Here is an 18,995-nt window from a genome sequence, read left to right as displayed (position 1 = left end):
AACTAAATGAGAAAGATTTTAATCTATCTCTTGAAAGAGCACACTGTATAGAAAGGTCATGCTATAGTAAGCTACATCCCCTTAGGTAATAGTAACATCTTGCAATTGTTTTGAACAGTTTACAAACCATTTGAATATACACTATCTCAGTGAATCCTTGAGGAAGGTATTTTTTCCCATTTATAGATAAGAAAATAGGCTCAGATGGGTTCAATAACACAAACTGGGACTCAGACTGAGAGCTGTAATATAACAGTATTTGGGTGCCTACTCTATGTCCAGTACTGTATCTTGTGCTTTTTGGGTAACCATATATTTATTTTTGGAGCAAGGGCTCCCGGACAGGATACTAACAAGCATAAAGTATCTGAGTAGAGCTGTGTCTTTCAAAGAGAGTCTTACACATGTGTTTGAAATGTCTAACAGAATTAGGCTTGTGTTTTTAGGCAAACCTGTATTTCTAAAAAGAGATTTAAAAATGTGAAACCACATAAATTAACGGTTTGGGGAAATTGCACTTTAGTAATTTTAATTAAGCATTAATATTCAGATTTTATAAGTTAAAAGAATCTTTGACTCCAATTCAAGTCATCCTTTGACCACTGACGAGACTCTGGTCCCAGAAAAATTAAGTGACTTGTCCAAAGTCAATAGTTAAAAGCAGACTCTGGGACTAGAGCCTAGACTAGCTGAATCCTCGGTCACTACGTCACTTTACCTCCCTGGATATTTAGTTATGTGATACGTTCAGTGACTAGAGCCTCTAGTCCAACACCAACTCTAGTTCCTGTTGATTCTTGGATGGCCTGGTACGTAGGAATTAGAGACTGGATAATCAAAGCAGCAAATATTTAGTCACAGGTCATTGTTCTGAAAGATGGTAATATAATTCCATACATAAAACTAGTATATCAATAGTGCTTTACTACTCTCAAAATATCTCCATGTAGATCATCTGATTTAATCATTATAAGAGCTGAAAAAAATACAAGGTCAATAGGACAGGCACTATCTTTCTTTTTACAGAGAAAAGGGAAGTTCATGGCGTTGATTAGCTTGCTCATAAGCAATAAGTTGGCTAATAAGTGGTATAGTTAAGGGCTAGAAGTGCTCTAGGTTCTGATAGAATAAAATGTTATAGACTTATAGGTCAGGGCCAATGAACAAGCCTGCAAATAGATACTAGTCATTTATTTTGGACTTTGATATATCCTGCTGTGGCACTTCCTCTGCCATGACAATGGGTAAGTTGGAATGTGCCAAATTGAAGGTTTTTAAGGAGTACTTGGTGCCAACAGCTTTTAAAATCCAAATCTTCCACATGCAGTTATTTTTACACCTTTTCTTTAGAAGAAACAGACATTTAAAAACGAAACGACTTGGTCTAGTCACTACAGCTCCAGAAATGGAATTCAGAGAATTCCACTAATTCAAGATAGGACCTGTCACTCAGTCTTTCTTAAGCCACAGTGTCCTCAGCTGTAAAAATAAACGAATTGAGTCAGATATTATTTTAGTTCTCTCTCAGTTCTAACATTTTGTGATCCTAAGAACCACAAAAGTATATTTGAACATGCTAGTTCTTTAGAAAAATCTATTAAGAGTGAGGTTGTACAAATCAATATGTGTAAATTAAATATCAATATGATATATGCAAATCATTTCCTGGGCATACCTCTAAAGATTCTGATTCAGTTGATCTGTGGCGAGGCCTGGGTACTGGTAGTTTTAAAAGCCTCTCTGTTGATCTGAGTGAGCAGCCAGGATTGAGAACCAGTGGACGAATATTTTGATAGAGTATCAACCACTGAACCAGTTTTTTGATAGACTACCAAAGTCAAGTGCATGTGACTCATTAGTTAGTCTTTGAGAAATGAGAATGACCCAGCAAGATGAAAATTATTTTAAATTCATTTTCTACCTAGAATGAAGTCTCCTTTTTATAACAAAGTTAATTATCATGGTTTGATCCTTTAACAAATATAGGTTGGGCAAAAGTTCATTTATAGTTGTGAGTACAGGAAATACAGACTCTGTTCTTATATTATTGTATCATTTTTTATACAAACAATTGTAAACCTACTGTTGCCCCACCATATATGTGGTGATCATTGGAGCACAGAATTATCTAAACCACCCTTAAAAAAAGAAGTAGAAACAATTGATCCTGTTCTTTGGGGCTATAAGAAACATCCAGGCAATCAGCGAGTCTTTTCTAATTGAACTTGCCTTATGCAAATCAAAGCAAGAAAAACATTGATGAGAAGAAGAGTAATCAGAGAAGCCTTCTTAGAGAAGGTGAACTGTAAAGACAGAGTAGTGAAGAGAACTTTAGAGGGCTTAGCAAATAGGGGGAAATGCCATGAGAAAAATTCAGGAGGCCAAAATTAACCGGACACTTATTGAGAAATGATACCAACTTGGTTGAATTTGAAAGTAAGCAATGGAGATTTCCTAAGAGGTCAATTGGTCAGTAGAATAAGGAAAAGTTAAATCTGAGAGACATTTCATAATCAGTGATGACTCTAAGACCAGCCAATCCAACTTCAACATGTTACATTCCTGAAAACACTATCTCACAATGCCACGTGACAAAGTTAAATGGGAAACAGCCGAGGGTCTGTTGCCAAAGGGTGTCAGATCCTTGTGCACACTATTTTAATTTCTTGGGATCTTATTTATAAAATTAGAATTGGATTAAATCACTTCAGAGTTTTTAAAAAAGTTAAAAATTGATGACTAATCGATCCAGCCTTTCAGCAACTTTCTGAGGTTCCGCAGTCATATTTCCAGTATTCTAATTGCTAAGATTGAGTCCATGCTGTTAGTCCTTGGCAACTGTACCTACTGTTGTTCAATATTGATTGACTATCCACAGTGGGACTCTCAAACTAAGCACACAGAATGGGCACTGCCCGTTAGGAGATTTTATTTATCCAAGAGCTGGAATGTGGGTCAGACCTATTTGCATCTTGCTGGCTTGGAATCCCATCCAAACACCTCTTGGGAAAACCCAGCGCTTTGGGTGGCGGTGCTGTAATGTGGTGAAAGAACCTGGACTGGGAATTGGAAAACCTGGTTTTTAGTTGTGACTCACTGTGTATCTCAGAAGCCAATCATTTGTCAAATTTCTTAAAACCCCTCTGGCAACCAGTTTTGTTTTTTTAAAAAAATCTAACAGGAATACTTGCAAGCCAAAAGATTCTCGTTTACATTTTAACTCTGTCCCTGGGTGTTCAGGAATAAGTCACTTGCCCTCTTTGAGCATTGATGATTTTCAACTGTAATGAGCATAATAATACCTTCTTTGCAGGATGCTGTAAGGGGGAAAAGAGATGGCTGTCACGGTGGCCAGCACAGCAGACCTGGCATGGAGTGGCCACTCAAATGTTAGCTGAACTGGAATGAAAAATGCAGTCTCCCTCACAATGATGTTGTGAAGATTTGGGGATAAAAAGTCATGTTATTCCTATTTGCTGTAAAAATGCATAAGATTCATAGTTGGTGGTGGTGTTTTTAACAGAAGAGTAATTCCAACACACTGCTTTGGTTTTAAAACCTTGGAGTTAATGTTTTTAACACTGACATGCATTGACATAAGACAGTTTTGGTATAGTGACTGTGTGTGTGTGTGTGTGTGTGTGTGTGTGTAAATAGTCTAACAGTACACACACACACACACACACACACACACACACCATATCAATGTCTTTGCAATTAAGCTTTTGAGATGCACATGTCAGAGGAATTAGATTCTCATATACCTTCTTCCCACCACTTCCTTTTTAACTCCTTATGCAGCAAAGCATTGATTTACTTACTGACATTTGATTAAACTCTTAAGGTTCAACCCTAGGAGGAGGTGGCAGTGGACAAAAGATGATTGCCATTCATCATCAACACATGTTAGTCTTCCCCTTGAGTCGCCTATGAAGGATTAGCATTTCCCTGAAAGGCGGAGGACAGAATAAATTGCATCTCCGGCCAAAGAACTGCCAGCTCCTTTCAGCTGGGGGCACATACCGGGAGCTTTTCCCATATTACTCAGCTTTATCTCAACTTTTGGGCAATGCCTACATCTGAATTTCATGGGTTTCGGGGTCAGTCAAAACAGAATTGTAGGGCTGTGGAGGTCAGAGGCCACCGCTGTCAAAGGGTAGTGACCTGAACAGCAAGAGGTAGCCACTGTTCCCCAACCCCCTCAAATGACTTCATTCTAGTGAATACTTGGCTCATTGCACCTCCCCTGCAGAGCTTTTTTTCCAACCTGGTAATAAAAATCCTCCTGTGACCTGTCTTTTTTGTACGTTATTATTGATTTTCTTTTGTTCCTGTTTCTCTATAGAATGACCAAATCTTGGTCCTTGATAATGTATTGGTTTGCATGTTCCCTGGGAAATGATAGAGGGACGGCTAGTCTGGGCGTGGGGAATGGTGTGGTGCCCAGCTTAGGAACTGCCTTCATTCAGCACACCAAAATTTCCCAGGACCCGTGAAACTCTCCAACCCCAGTAGGTTCTATGACCATGGTCAAGGTTGATTTAAAAACTGCAAAGCTGCTTAGGAGAGAGGATTGGGGGTGGGGTGGGGTGGGAACAGAAGGAGGAAGGAGGAAGGAGGCAGTGTGCTGGAGTAGGAGCACAGACTCCGGAACAGGGTAGTCTTGTTTTCAAACCCCAGCTCTCCCACTTACCGTGTGACTTTGGGCAAAGCACCAAACTGCTCAGAGCCCATGTCTCTTCACCTGTAAACAGGTGTGATTATACCATGGACATAGCCGGGAGGTGGTCAGACGTGGAGACGAGGTGCCTGCCACACAGCAGACCCCAAGGAGAGGAGCCTCTGGGGGTTCAGGCAGATCTATTTCAGAAAGGCGCCTCACGTCACTGAGAGTGAGGGGAAGAGAGCGTGTCACATTCTCATTTAAAGACTGTCTTTGGCCCTAACCGGTTTGGCTCAGTGGATAGACCGTCGGCCTGTGGACCAAGGGGTCCCAGGTTCCATTCCGGTCAAGGGCATATACCTTGGTTGCGGGCACATCCCTAGTGGGGAGTGTGCAGGAGGCAGCTGATTGATGTTTCTCTCTCATCAATGTTTCTAACTCTCTATCCCTCTCCCTTCCTCTCTGTGAAAAAAATCAATAAAATATATATATATTAAAAAAAAAAAAAGGGCTGTCTTCGAATTCGGCTCTGTTTTGCATTTTATCCTTCCTGAGACGTGTAGCACTGGCCAGGACATTTTGGATACCATTCCTGGTGGGGGCGCAGTTTGGCGGTTCCTGGAGAATTCACTCTCCTAAACCCAGTGGCTTTCCCATCTACGGGGAGACTATTATAAATGCCAACGATCAGCACTGCAGCTGGTTCTGCGGTTGCTTCTCTCACCCCTGCTGCCACGGTCAGACCTCATTATTTTTCATAATAGTTCTCCAACAACTGGTTTTAGCTCTTGAGGCATTTATGATGACAAAGGGAGGAATCAAACCGGGGAGCCCTATTTCTCCCGCCCACCACCTCTCTTCACCCACACCCCTTTCCTAGCAACAGCTCTTTGCTCAACTCTTGGGGCCCACGTCTTCCGTCCCACCTACACCAGGAGCAGCAAAGTATGGGGGTGAGAAGGCTGGGGCGGACTGAGGTGCAGGAGGAGGAATGGGGAGAGAGCTTCAGGGAGGACGCTGATGGAGCACAAAAGGTTCTGACCTCCTCGGAAGAAGAGGAAACCACCAGGGCCGTGTCCAAGCTGGCGTAGTTTGGGAGGCGGCCAAGGAACTGAAGCAGAGAAGGGCCAGGTTAGAAAGCGGTAGGGAGGTGGGCTGGCCTGAAGGGCCCACAATACAGTGCAGTCGAGGAAAGGCTTGTCAGCTGCAGGGAACTGTCAACTGTGCGGGCCCCGATTTTCAACCTTTTTCATCTCATGGCACACAAATTAATTACTAAAATCCTGGGGAACACCAAAATAAAAATTTTTTTTTGCCAATCTGACAAAAAAAAAAAAATAGGTAGACTTTTGATTCATTTGTACTGGACAGCTATCGTCATTTTTTTTTTTTACAATCGAAGGGAAAAGAAGTCAGTGCCCCTGGCTAAACAGGTATTGCGTTTTAAAAACTTGCAGCACACCAATTGGGAATCGCTGGGGTAGGTTACTGGGGATTGCCACTCTTCTCTACTCGGCAGACTGGAACCCTGTAAGAAAACTGGGTGCACGGTCAGGGAATAGCCATTTCTGGATCTTAATACTTCAAGGTGTAAGTCGTGTTTCTCAACTTTGGCTGCATGTAAGAATCTTCCCGGGAGCTTTAAAAAGCTACTGATGCCCTGGGGTCACTTCCAGGTCAATTATTTACTATGGGTGGGACCTTACACATCAAAGTTGACTGGGTGAATCTAACAGGCAGCCAGGGTCGAGAACCACTTAAGTCCAATCCTACTTGGAGCTGGAGTGCACCTCCTCCACATCTTTGGTGGAACTGGGAATGAATCGCAGTTCTACCTCACTGTACAGGCACTAAGCAAATCCCCTTTTCCTTTAAACGCCCCAGCGGCGATTTACATTCTGTGGGCTCCTGAATAGGTGTGAGCTCTATGCTTCAGGAGACCTACAGTAACCCTTCCGCACATAATAACAGGAGTGTTTATACTATTTCCTTCCAGGATTTTTTTTTTTTTAAATTTTGTGATTCTGCCTTTAAGAGATGCAAGACGTTGGGAAAAATAGCCTGTTTGTGCTCTTGTCCAGATTCACTTGGGTCATTTTGATTGATGTCACTTTAAAACAAGTATTAAGGACGAATCTGGGAAAATGGGAAAATGGCAGAAGACTACTACCCAGATCTGTGCAGGGGCGGGTGGGGCTGGGCCTGCAGAAGGGGTAGAGAGTTGCTCCATGATGGTGGTGCAGGTAAAGGGGCCGAGCTGATGGGCATGAACCCCAGGCTGTTTTTGAGCACCAGCTGGTGGAGCCGTCGCCTCCGCTCCTGTGGCTGGCTTCCTGAGCCACTGCCCAGCTGCCAGTCCGTTCTTTGTTTTCCTTAAGCTGTCCACCCTCCTCACCCAGATCTGCCGGCCCGGGCCCATCAGCGCACAGACTGTAATTGGGATGTCATAGTCATACAACAAGCTTGCTTGAGGTCCAGAGTGGGGAGGTGACCCCTCCAAGGTCACACGGTGGTGAAGCCAAGGCTTCCTTTCAGTTCCTTCCACGGTGTCAGTCCCGCTCCCCACTGAGGTTGGGCTTACTCACTGGCACAGTTTTGATTGGTCTGTGACTGGGCTGCAGGCTCAGAGGGGCCAGATTCCCTTTCTTTCCAGACCTGGGGTATATCAGAGGCCTGACAAAGGACACAGCAGGCTGGATGCCTCGGACGCCACAGGCCGGCAACGTGGGTGAGCCAGCCTGGCTGCTGTTCATGACTCCAGCCAGTGTCAAGCTGGCAGAGTCCTTTTCAGAAAGTCCTAAAGAGGGGAGTGTCTCTCTACTGCCAAGACTCCTCTGTTCTTCCTCTGACAAGTGACTGGCCCCACTCCCAGCCACCAACCTTGCCCATTCCCATTCTGGTGACGGGGTAAGAACCATCAGAGAGGGAGAGAAGGTGCATTTGAGTCATGAGCTCGCAGCAGCTGTTGTCTTTTCCTAATCAGATCCTTGTCAGTTCTGAAATTGAAGGTTGAGAACAATTGGGAACATAGGCAGTAGGCTCACCTCCCAAGAGACGGGTACCCTGTGGTCTGGAGAGAACGCCCAGGGCTCCCAGCGCTTGGCTGTGCTGTGAGGAGGAGGCACACATCGTCTCCCTTGCCAGGTTCTTGGAGTGACCACTTTGTTCTCTGGGATTGTGACTATTTTTTGCCTACACTTCCATGCATTTAACGAGCTTGTGGCTGCGACTTGTACTATATGGGTGTCGTTTATTATGTGCTGCTGCTACCTGGCTAAGAATTTGGCAATTGCTTTAGTTTTTTATGATTAGCAAGTCAAAAGTCAAACCTACTCCACCCCTTGATTTCTGGAGCACTAGCTTTGGGCTGTAAGAGCGCGAAGGTCTGGGTATCCTTAGGTTTGTTTCGTACAGTGACTGAATCTGAAATTTCATTCTTCCTCCTTCCTTTCCTCATATAAAGCCAACTAATGGATTGTGGCCAAAGATCCAATTACCTTCAGGGAGTGAAATCTAGCACCTACTTTCCTTTTGGCAGATCAACAGAGCTAAGTTTCTAAAGGGGATGCTATATAAAATATATAATTTTAATCTTAAAATCATTTTCGGGTACAAATACGTTATGTAATAGCAAGTAAAAGCTTGGCTTTAAAAATAAATCTTTCAAAATGCAAATTGAGTTGTCAAATTCTCATGCCTTTTAGTTAACACATCACTGCTGCCATTTCTGGAAATCTTTGGCTCTGACTCTCTCATACGCCGTAGACTTAAAGTTTGGGCAAAACATGTCATCATTTTGCCTGCCTATCCTCAGTCCTCGGCCCTAGAGCCCAAATGCAGGGCTGGGGGAGAATTTGTTGATGCTTACTGAGTACTCAGTGATGTTATATCTGTTCCAGAGTTTATTGCATCTAAAGCACTGCACTTGACGTATCTTTACACCCAGAGATCATTAACGCACAATGAACTAAGTGCCAGGGGACCAAGTCTTAATGATGCTGATGTTGAAGAACAATATTCCCTTTAAGGGCTGAAAGGCCCCTGCCCTTTGCTGACGTCAGTCATCATGCAAACTTAAGTCCTTGTATGTAGAATTGGTCCCCTACAAACCTCAATCAGGCTGCAGGCACTAAATTGTTGCCGAAGGACTGCATACCAGGCCTACCCAAATTTTAATGATTGTTTTATGATGAGATAGTGATGAACTGGAAAAGCACGACCATTCGGGACCACTTAGTTTTGTTTTGCCTACTTTCACTCTAGTATTCAGAATGGTATTTATTTATATATGCGCGTGAGCACATACATACACACACATACACACAGTCATAGCAAATGCAAAATGAAAGCAGGTCATTTCAATACATTTTATTTGAGTGTGAAACCATTCATATCTTGCACAACTGTACAGATAAAACTATTTCCATTTTAGCTGTAGACATGATTATCACACAAAGTGGGTGTGATCAAAGATTTTATTTACAGAACAATTGCTAAAACATCCGATGTCATATTTCTATTTATTTCTTACCCATAGGGTAATAGGTCCACCATAATTGCTTGGTGCTTTTTATAATACAGAAAGAAAACCTATGTTAAGCTCTAACAAACTGCACAAATTGCTACAAATCTGACAGAAGAATGTCTACGAAAAAATTTTCCAAAAGTACAATACATTTTTATTTCCACACATACACAGTATAGTATAAGCTCAAAGGCACAGCTTTGAAATATTTTTTTCTATCAAAGTGTCGGAAATTATTTCGTCTTGTGAAGGAACCGTGGAAGTCACTTGCACACTTGGTGCTCAGTAAGTTAATGTTTGGTCCATCCAGTTTCACAACGTTAATACAGCAGAATGTGATACTCAATGCTCCTCATCCACATCGCACAGAACTTTAGAAGCCCCTCCTTGCCTTTCGCTGACACTAGCCATTGTGCAAACTTAGGACAAATATTTGTACATAGAAGAATTGGTCCCCTACGAACGTCAGTCAACTTAAGGCATGCAGAACAGACCTCTTCCTTTCCTCTAGACAGTGCTTACGTTCTAATGCAGGTCCTGTGACAGGCACGAGTTGCCAGGTACCTGCATTTAGCCCTGATGCTCCTGGGAGCACCACCAGGCAGAAGGAATGCGCTGAACATATCTGAGGGCTGTTCACTGTACAGTAAGATGTCAGACAGATAACAAGGTGAGTGCTCTTGGTAAATTATGTGCCCATCCAAGAACACAAACCAGATTCTGTCTCCAGTATCCATCCTTCAAGACTAAAGAGCTTTTGTCAACAGGGAAATAAGTAACTTATGGGGAGTGGTTGGCAACACAAAGCAAAGTCCTGGAACAAAGGGAAAAGGCACAGAGGGGCCTGAGATAGTGCTCTAAGAAAGTCAAGTCTGGCTTGGCTACAGGAACCCAATCTGACTTTTAGGGGGTCCTGTTTCTGAACTAAAGTTTATTCATCCCATACTGAATCCCAGCCTCACGTTCATTAGGAAAATGGATGCCTAGGAATGGTTTACAAGTTATAATGTATAGAGATAAAGTCTTCTGGGGGGGGGGGGAGTGGATGGGTTTATTATTATTATTAATACTTATTAATATTAAATATGGATTCCTATGAGAGCAGTCATTTAGCCCATCCTGTGGAGGCCTCTCCATTGATGTAAGCAAAGCCAGGAAAGTGTTGCATGTGCTCATACTCAGAATTCCTGCGGGTGGTCAGGGGTGTGTACATGTCACTAGAGTTTCCATACCTCGTGGAATGCACAGGCGGGCTTGTGTAGCACGTGTTGGCTGTGGGCACCTCTGGCCATCGGGGGGTGACTGCAGTAGGATGCAGTCTGGGAGTAGTGCTCATCAAACAAGGCTCCATCCGGGAAGTGGGGCTATTAAAAGGGTACTTGTTGAGGGGAAAGAAATTCCACAAAGTTAAAATTAGCTTGAAGTTACATATACACAATATTAGTCATGTTCACAGTTTGTAAAATTTCTTAAGATGCTATTAGTGCAAGTCAATGGGATGGAATCAGTGAACTTCTGAAAGATCAAACTGTGGTCTAGGTCTCCAACAGGGGAAATGCAAAAGATTTCTTAGCCAGCATTGGACTGGTGTTCACTCAACCAGTAATATAGACTTTGTGCTCAATCTGGAATGTCTTGGGAAGTAAAACCCCAAAGAAGGAATAGCCTTACTGGGAATATAGGAGTGATACAAGGGGGTGAGGGTAGAGAGAGGGAGAGAGAGAGAGAGAGAGAGAGAGAGAGAGAGAGAGAGAGAGAAGAGAGAAGAGAGAGAAACACGAGTAATAGCATGTCCAAAGTAGATGTGGAAGGATGGCTGTGAGCTTTATCACTAGTTATGGAGATGTGATAGGTCCCACTCAATCAACCCAAGAGAACAGTACTGCCAAGTGAAATACAATGACATTATTAAAAATAGCACTTTACAGTTGAATTCAATTATGAACTGCAGCCTAAAAGCAGGCTTTTGAAGAGGAAGCAAGCAAGCTAACAGCTTCAAAGGTTATTATTAGTGCCTATCATTTGAAGAACATCTTTTTGGTCTCCAGTCACTGGAATCCTGGAAGAGACTCAAGCAGCAAGTGGCAATAATTGGGCTCGGTGTGTGTGAATGTGGAAGGAGCCAAGATGAGCCAACTGAGAGGGAGGGGAGGTATGCTCTTGTGCAGGTCAGAAAAACAGGTGCTCGTAGCTGTAAGAAGAGGGGAAGCAGTTCTAGGAAGAATTAGAAATAAGAGATGTCTCTGAAGTGCTTCTTCTTTACCTTTTTTCCAGTTCCCAAGACAGCTATGCAAATAAGCCCTTCGGTACAATCAGAGGGGAGGCGCCTGGTTTGTGGGCCAGTCACCACAAAGATTTCCTTGCTGTGCTAAGGGCCACCCCAAGAGGGACAGGAGCCAGTCAACAAGGATGGCAAGGACTGCAAGTAGGGGAGAGAGTGTGTGAATTCTTCTGCTCCCCATCTGTCTTCCCTGACAGTTGGAGAGTGGAGCCCCGAGGGATTAGGTGGGAGGCTGCCTCCTGTGAGGGAGACAGACAGGCTGAAGCCTGGACAGCCGGGAGAAGGGGGCATGACAACAATGGCTGCTGCTGGTAGTCTCAGGGGCCAAAGGGACCGCTCTGCCTCTTTGAGCGGGAGCTCGAGGGGGGCAGGGGGAGGCTGATAGGCCCCAGGCATGCGAAGGAGGACCAGCAATTCATCGTCAAGGAGGAGGAGGGATCCTAGTAGAGAGGGTCTGTAATACCCAGGACAGCGCGCCCTACAGAGCACAGTGCAGCCACTCCACAGTCAAAAGAGCAGGTAGGAGAGAGAGAGAAGGGTATAGTGGTGTCTGGGAACTCACAGGAGACGGCACCAGGGCTGTTGCCAAGGTGACTACTGACAGCATACCAAGGCTTTCATAATGCTGAAGTGCACCCCGGTCCCCGTGCGGGAGGGAGCCACATGTGCTGTCTGTGTGGCAGTGGAATTCCAGCCCAGGACCCACTTTAAAGCCCAGAGAGGCCACAGTAAGACTGGGCCCTGCTCAATAAAACAGGATCTCAGGTGTTAAACAGCTCATATTAAGAAATATTACAAAACAGTCTTTTGTGTTTTTCAAAAAGGTTGCTTGTTCCTCGTGATAGTCTGTCTTCACGATGCCCTCCTTGGCTCCTCCCTTTGGCATGCCTGGCTCGTGCCCATTCCAGAGAATTTTCTTCTACCGTCTCCTCGCCCACAATGTGCTTCACCACCCCTCCCTGCCCCAGGCTCCTGTTGTCTGCCTTGTGATCATTCTTCAGATCTCAGCTCAAATGTCACCTCCTCAGAGCGGCTTTTCTGGACATCCTAGCTCAAGAAGCTAAATGCTCCACCCTCCACCGCTCTGATCGGAATGTTGTCATTCCCAGCAGCTGCCTTTTTCTACTGGCTTAGAGTCACCCATAAGCTCCCGTAGGGCCTTCTCATGTCCGCCACCATATTCCCCACATCTAGAACCATGCCTGGCACCTAGCAGGTGCTAACTATCTGCTGAGTAATTTATTATTTGGTGGGATGTCACCACTAGATAGAACCTTAGGGATCCTATAATCCATCTCAGTGTCGTACAGATGAGAAAAGCAGTGCCCGAGGTGAAGCACCCTGCCCACAGTCACATCGCCAGCCAGTGGCAGAGCTGGTGTACAAACTAGGCCTGGGGCCCCGCTTCCCCCCACATCTGTCCGCCTGGCCCACAGCTGAATGACACCGAGAGGAAGAGCACTCCCTCGTGGACAAGCAGCCCATTGACCTTGACTTCTCCCCTGCAGACCACAGGGTCCAGCAGTTCTGACCAGGCCTCTGCTTGCTGGTTCTGACCATCTTTGCTGCCTCGGCTTGTGTGCGGACTTGGAGTCTCCTTCCCACGGAACCCGAGAGAGTGTGGCTTTTGTGCCCGATCAAGGACCCTCGATGCAGCTGTGCCTAGGGGTTGTGTCACAGACTCAAAAGAATAATTGCCTGGAAATGAGGCTGGCTCAAAATATCTCCAATGTGACAATAAAATCCTGTTACCACAGAATCCGGCTTGGAAAATTCTGTCCCGTTAGGTCAGCTAATTGCAAATGAGTCAGTGACTCGCTTTCCCGTGGTGAAGAGCCCATTGACGGGGAGAGGCTGCACCCGCTGCCGCCGCCTGGTCACCAGCGCCACCAATGAGGCTTCTATGCAGTCGGCCCGTGGCACCCGCCTCACCTTTCACACTTCACATCCGGTTTCATGCCGGGTCCTCCAGCAGGCTGGGCACAAACCCTGGGTCCTGAGAGCTCGGCCCGGAATAAAGGCGCTTTTTGTTGAGGGCCCATAACAGGAAGTTACTATTTTCTGGGTCAGATCACAGGCTACTGTCCTTGATGTTAAAATGGAGCTAAGGCCCCAGTTCCTCCCTTGTGAGAGGTGTGTGAGGTATGGCTGTGGGCACGTGTGTGTGTGAGTGCTTGTGTACATAAGCAGTCAAAGGTTCAGTCCCATGGCCGAGGCCTCCGTCTGCCTCAGCTGTGCCTGCCTCTGGGCCTCTTTGGAACCATATTAGGACGTTCTATTTTGAGAAACGACTCCCCACACCAAGGGCTGACTTTCCTGCACATGGAGAGGGAAGAATGAGCCCTTTATCCCTGACCCTTACCAAATGGGCTGTTACTCGAGCCAGGGGTGAAAGGTGGCCCAGTCAGGAGCACAAACTGTTTTCCTATGAAAGGCAGCTCTCACCGCACGAGGCGCTGCCAGGGGCCCGCCCTGGCTTCCTCTCAGCCTCCTCTGGAAGAGGGCACAGCTCCCCCCAAATCTCTGCCAGACAGTCGTATCTGCTGAGCTTTTAGGGCCAGGATTAACTGAGTTAATTCACGTGAAACACTTAGAACACCCATGTAGTGAGTGTGCAAAACGTGCTAACTATTATTAATATTCTTCCTTGAATCATAACAACATGGTCCATTAATGACAGGGAGAGCCTCAGGCACTGACCATCTGGTCCTACTCCCCTCATTATCAGATGAGGGAAGTGAGGTCAAGAGAGGGGAAATGACCGGCTTGAGGTCACGCAGCAACTTAGTACCAGAGTAAGGATCTGATCATTCGCTCATTCATTACTGAGTTTCCACTAAGGGGCAAGCCCGTGCTGGGGTCTGGGAACACCATGGTCAGAAAAGATGGACCTGGCCCTGCCTTCGCAGAGCCAGTGTAGTGAGAGAGGCAGGTGCTAATTCTGTGATTACAAAAAAGTAGCAAAGGATCATAATAATATACACAAATAGTGCTAACTCTGATCCAGACCCTGTTCTACCTTTATTAACTCACTCAACCTTCACAACAGCCCTATGAAATAGGTACTCCAATGATCTCTAGTTTGCACTTGAGGCACCGGTGCACAGAGCTCATTGGAGGCAGAGCTGGGGTGGGAACCCAGGAAGCCTGGCTCTGCAGTCAGGATCTTACGCCACGTTGGCTGCCTCATTTGTACTTCCTTTGGCCCAGGATGCTATCCCAAAGCAGAGAGCATCCTAAGCAAACTCTGTGGCAGTCAGTGGGCCTCTGAGACTGAGCACCCACGGGACCTGGGCTGACCTGTGTTGGGATGAAGGTTCTGTGAGAGCTGTGACTGGTGGGCAGGGCTGGGCCTTGGCCATCCAGATGGGAAGTAACGGACGGCTCTCCAGGCCACACTAAGTGTATTTCTAGTCACACCGCTTCTGGTTGGTCACATGGCTTTTGAGCTCAAGTTTACAGTCCCAGTCTACATTCATGGCTGCAGAGAGGGTAGAGGTTCCATGAAGGTGAGTGGAGTGAGGCTCAGAAATATTTTATAGCCGTGTATTGAGTCTGGTTTGTTCTATCTTTTGGGCCGGGCATGAGAATGGGGACCTAGGAAGGCACAGTGACAAGATCCCTTGTTCACTTATTCTGATGTGAACAAGGACAGCATCCTTGCAACAGGGTGTTTTTCTGAAATAATTTAAATCTTACACTGTGAGGCCTCATTCCTCTGGACTTACTCCTTCAGAAATTATGAGAATTCAAGTATTCCTATTACCCAGAAAGCAAGCATGCGTTGTGCAAAGCAGCAGTATGAGCAAGGGCACACACATACTCTATTTCAAAAAACAAATTACTACAGATTGCTTTGTGCATATGAATGCTGGGATGTATACAATTATTACACGTCACAGGTGTACTGTACTGGCTCTTTAAGGCAAAACTGGCAGAAGTCATTTCCAGTTACTCTTGAGCTGACGACCAATGGCATTCTGTAACCATATTCCCTCATTGCAATTTTTCTTCAACTCAGATCTTTTCCCCAGTGAGTCTGATATACTGAAGTGTGACTTTCAGTACTCAGGGTTGGACCAGTTGGACCTCTGCTCTGGGAAGCTAAAATTAATTAGCCCTGGCCCTGGCTGGGTGGCTCATTGTTTGAGTGTTGTCCCATGTACCAAAAGGTCACAGGTTCGATTCCCAGTCAGGGCACGTACTCAGGTTGTGGGTTCTATCCCTGGTCAGGGTACATATGGGAGACAGCCAATCAATGTTTCTCTCTCACATTGATTTTTTTTCTCTCTCTCTCTGTTTTCCTCTCTAAAATCAATAAAACATATTTTAAAAAAACATAAAACTAATTAGCCCTGCACTGGGTTTCCCCCATATGCTCAACCTTAATCCAAAGTAGCAGCAAAGGAAAGAAATAAGGTATCTTGGGTGTGTGATTTTTCTCTTTGGAAACTCGAAACTTACTGAGAATAGTTGCAGTAGCCACGAATTTACCTCCCACCCTCCAAGACACACAGTGTTTGGCTCTGGGGGCCTGAGAGTTGGAGAACTTGCATTGGGGTCTGCTTTGTCACTTCCTGGATGCCTGACCTGAGGCAAACTACCTTCTGAAGCTGTTTCCTCATCTTTAAAAACTGGATAAAAGGCTGCTAGGATAATTAAGTGTATTTGAAAGTGCCTAAAACAGTGCTTGCTGCATAAATGTTAATGAAAAACAAAACAAAGGGTTGTCTTTACAGAGTACCTTCCACAGAAGCAGCCTGCCGGAGATGTGATAAATGAACTTCTCCCCACCCTGCTTCCTAAATGGAGACTGAGGCCTAACCCATAGAGTGCACCGTGTGCTGTGCGGTGGGGTCAGAGGTTGTCACGGACTTTGTCTAAAGGCCACAGGGCACAGTGGTGAAGAGGCTGGCCAAGGACCTGTCACCTCTCACAGGATATCTAGTCTGGGTCCAAAGGGCTCCACCCTGGGCTTTCATGTAGGCCCGGGCCCTTCGCTTGGGCCCACTAGTAATGGCAGTGCTCCAGTCGGGGAATGTGTGGCTTCTAGAGCAGGTGCTGCAGGCCTGTCTTTGATCACCAGGGACCACATGGGCCTTTAAGAGACCCTGTGTTGTTTCTTTGTGTGTGTGTGTGTGTGTGTGTGTGTGTGTGTCTTTTATAGCAATGACTGTAAAAATATCAACCCAGAAAACCAGCTGCAGAAATTTCAATAAGGAGGGATGAGGGGGTAAAGTAAGAGGGAAGATAATGCCGGGAGCTGTGGCTTGGAATGTTAGCCTGATCTTGCCACTGTGGCTTAGACCAGTGTCTCCTGCTGAAGCGTCAGTTCTCCCAAAGCAGGCACGTTTCTGTCCGTTCTCCACTGAATTCTCAAGGCTAGAGCAGTGCCTGCTACATAGTAGGCACCTGACAGTCATTTGAGGAATGAATGAATGAATGAGTGAATGAGTGAATCAGCTGCTGATGCTGTGTCCGGGGTGACCCAGCCTGTAGCAGCAGGTCTGTCACAGAGAGGAGCACAGACCCTGCTCCCGAGAGCAGCAGCCCCTGAGGAGCTGGTGTGTCTGTGTGATGCAGCTGGAGACCTGTGATGAGTGCCCAGGTGGTGATTTAGTGGGATCCACTTGTTGGTTTGTCTGGGGATTATACCAGGGCTCCCCTTGGTACCTCGAATGGAAATCAAAACAGACGCCTGTGTGCCCCGAGTGCCGAGTTTGTGGATACAGTCTCCTCGTGCCCTCCCCCGGATGACGGCAAAAGCTGTCCTGACAGCTGATGCAATCGCGGCCTCCACCCTGGCTCAAGTCCTGCCATCTCTCTTCTCCACTCCTGCAAGCGCTTGGGAGCAGAGATCCCTGCCTCCACCAGCCCCCCTCCCCACTTCTGGTTCATGCTGTGAGTGCTGGGAAAGCTCTTTCTTAAGCACAGCTCTCACCTTGCCACTCCCAGGCTCCCTAACCTACCACAGCCCCCACACCTGCGGAACCAGCGAGCGTCCTTGGCACACCACACTGTTGTTCACGCTGACCCCTCCTCCTGTTGCTCATCTGTTCCATAATCACTCAGAGAATGCCGACATTTGAGAGGCAAGAGGGTGATCTGTAAGAGCTTGGACAGCTGGGCCACACTGCCTGGGTTCAGATCCTCAGGCAAGTGACTCTCCCTTCTTTCCTACAGGGGTTACCGGGAGGATGTGCAAAGTGCTCGGCACATGTTCAGTAAAAGCAAGCTGTTCCTTCTGACAGACAGCGTGCCCTGTGACCCGGGGATGCTAGACATAATTTTTGCCTTCAAGGAGCTTTGGGGTCTCCTGTGGGAGTCAGGAAAGTCAGCTATGATCACAGTGTGGGAAGTGTTACCAACAGAGGAAAGCCCAGGGTGCATGCGAGTACAGAGGAGTGGGGCCTCATAAAGTCCTGGAGGAAGGAAGGGGGGAGTGTCAGGAAGTGCCACAAAGACCATGAGATGCTTGTCAGGAACAACAAGTGGAGAGGCTGGGGCAGAGACTCAGCCAGAGGAAGCCACCTCAGCGCAGGCATGGGGACTGCACACGGGCTGTCCTGCCTGGAGCAAGGATGGGGGTGGTGCCGTCTGTAGGCCAGAAAGGCAGGCAGAGGCCAGATGGTAATGAATCTGAGAGACATGCTAAGGCATTGAACTTGACTCTGACAGTGATGACACGCAAAAGAGAGTATTATGACCGACTGGGTTTTTCCTCCAAAGATTCCTTTAGCTGCAATGTAGGGGACAGAACAGAGATGGGACAAGTTTAGCGACATGGAGACCAATGGGAAGGCTTTTGCCATCATCTCACTTAGATGAAGACCTGAGTTGAAGCAACGGCTGTGGGAGTGCAGACACACAGAGTGTGGAACTGAGTGGAATTGGAACGAGCTGTGTCTGGGGCCAGCGCACAGGACCGTGTCTACGACAAGTAGAGTGCTCAACACTGATGTTACGGGTGCAACCAGTTTCCATTGCCACAGGTCGCAGCAGGTCAGTTTGGTTTGTTAGGCAGTGAGAAAGGTGTGGCCTGAGAATATGTGATAAAGGGTCCACCTCAGGAGGATTCTCCTGGTGAGACTGTGTGGGGGTGGGACTGAAAGGAGCACACGTGGGAGACCAAGACACCAGTTAGAACGAGGCCGAGATAACAGTCCTGCATGACTCAATGAGGGTCTGCACCAGGAGAATGCTGATGGGAAAGCGAGGTCCAATCGGAGCGGGGCTGCCCGAAAAACAGACATGGCAACCAATTGGGTTTGGGTCCTGGGATCAGAGAGGTGAGAGAGGGCGGAACTAAAGACAACTGTTCGCACCCACATGCATGGGTGAGAGAAAGTGGAGCATGAATGTGGTTGACTCCCACTGCGGGCAGCCACTGGAGGGCCCAAGTGACACTGAGGAAAAGACCATCCTTTCCTATGACACACTGCTGCACACACAGTTCACAGAAGGTGCTTATTCACTGTGTTACCTGAGTAGACCTGGCCTGGACAAGCAAGCAGGACCACCGACTC

At 46.5% G+C, this 18,995-nt stretch overlaps 1 protein-coding gene across 2 annotated transcripts in view; it reads right to left on the bottom strand.

The window, feature by feature from the left end:
- Positions 1–9,063: 9,063 nt before the first annotated feature.
- The window catches only part of RFX4 (regulatory factor X4), a 130,752-nt gene continuing 120,820 nt past the window's right edge, over positions 9,064–18,995 (bottom strand). For both annotated transcript variants that reach the window (XM_070410970.1, XM_070410971.1), the window contains exon 18: positions 9,064–10,566. In XM_070410970.1, coding sequence (XP_070267071.1) covers positions 10,294–10,566 — 273 coding nt within the window. In that variant the 3' untranslated portion in view covers positions 9,064–10,293. The remainder of the gene's footprint in view (positions 10,567–18,995) is intronic.

The sequence above is a fragment of the Myotis yumanensis genome, unplaced genomic scaffold (genome assembly GCF_028538775.1).
Source record: "Myotis yumanensis isolate MYYU_CA2020_CCGP unplaced genomic scaffold, mMyoYum1.0.hap1 SCAF_3, whole genome shotgun sequence".
Lineage (NCBI taxonomy): Eukaryota > Metazoa > Chordata > Mammalia > Chiroptera > Vespertilionidae > Myotis > Myotis yumanensis.
This window is presented reverse-complemented; position numbering and strand designations above follow the sequence as displayed.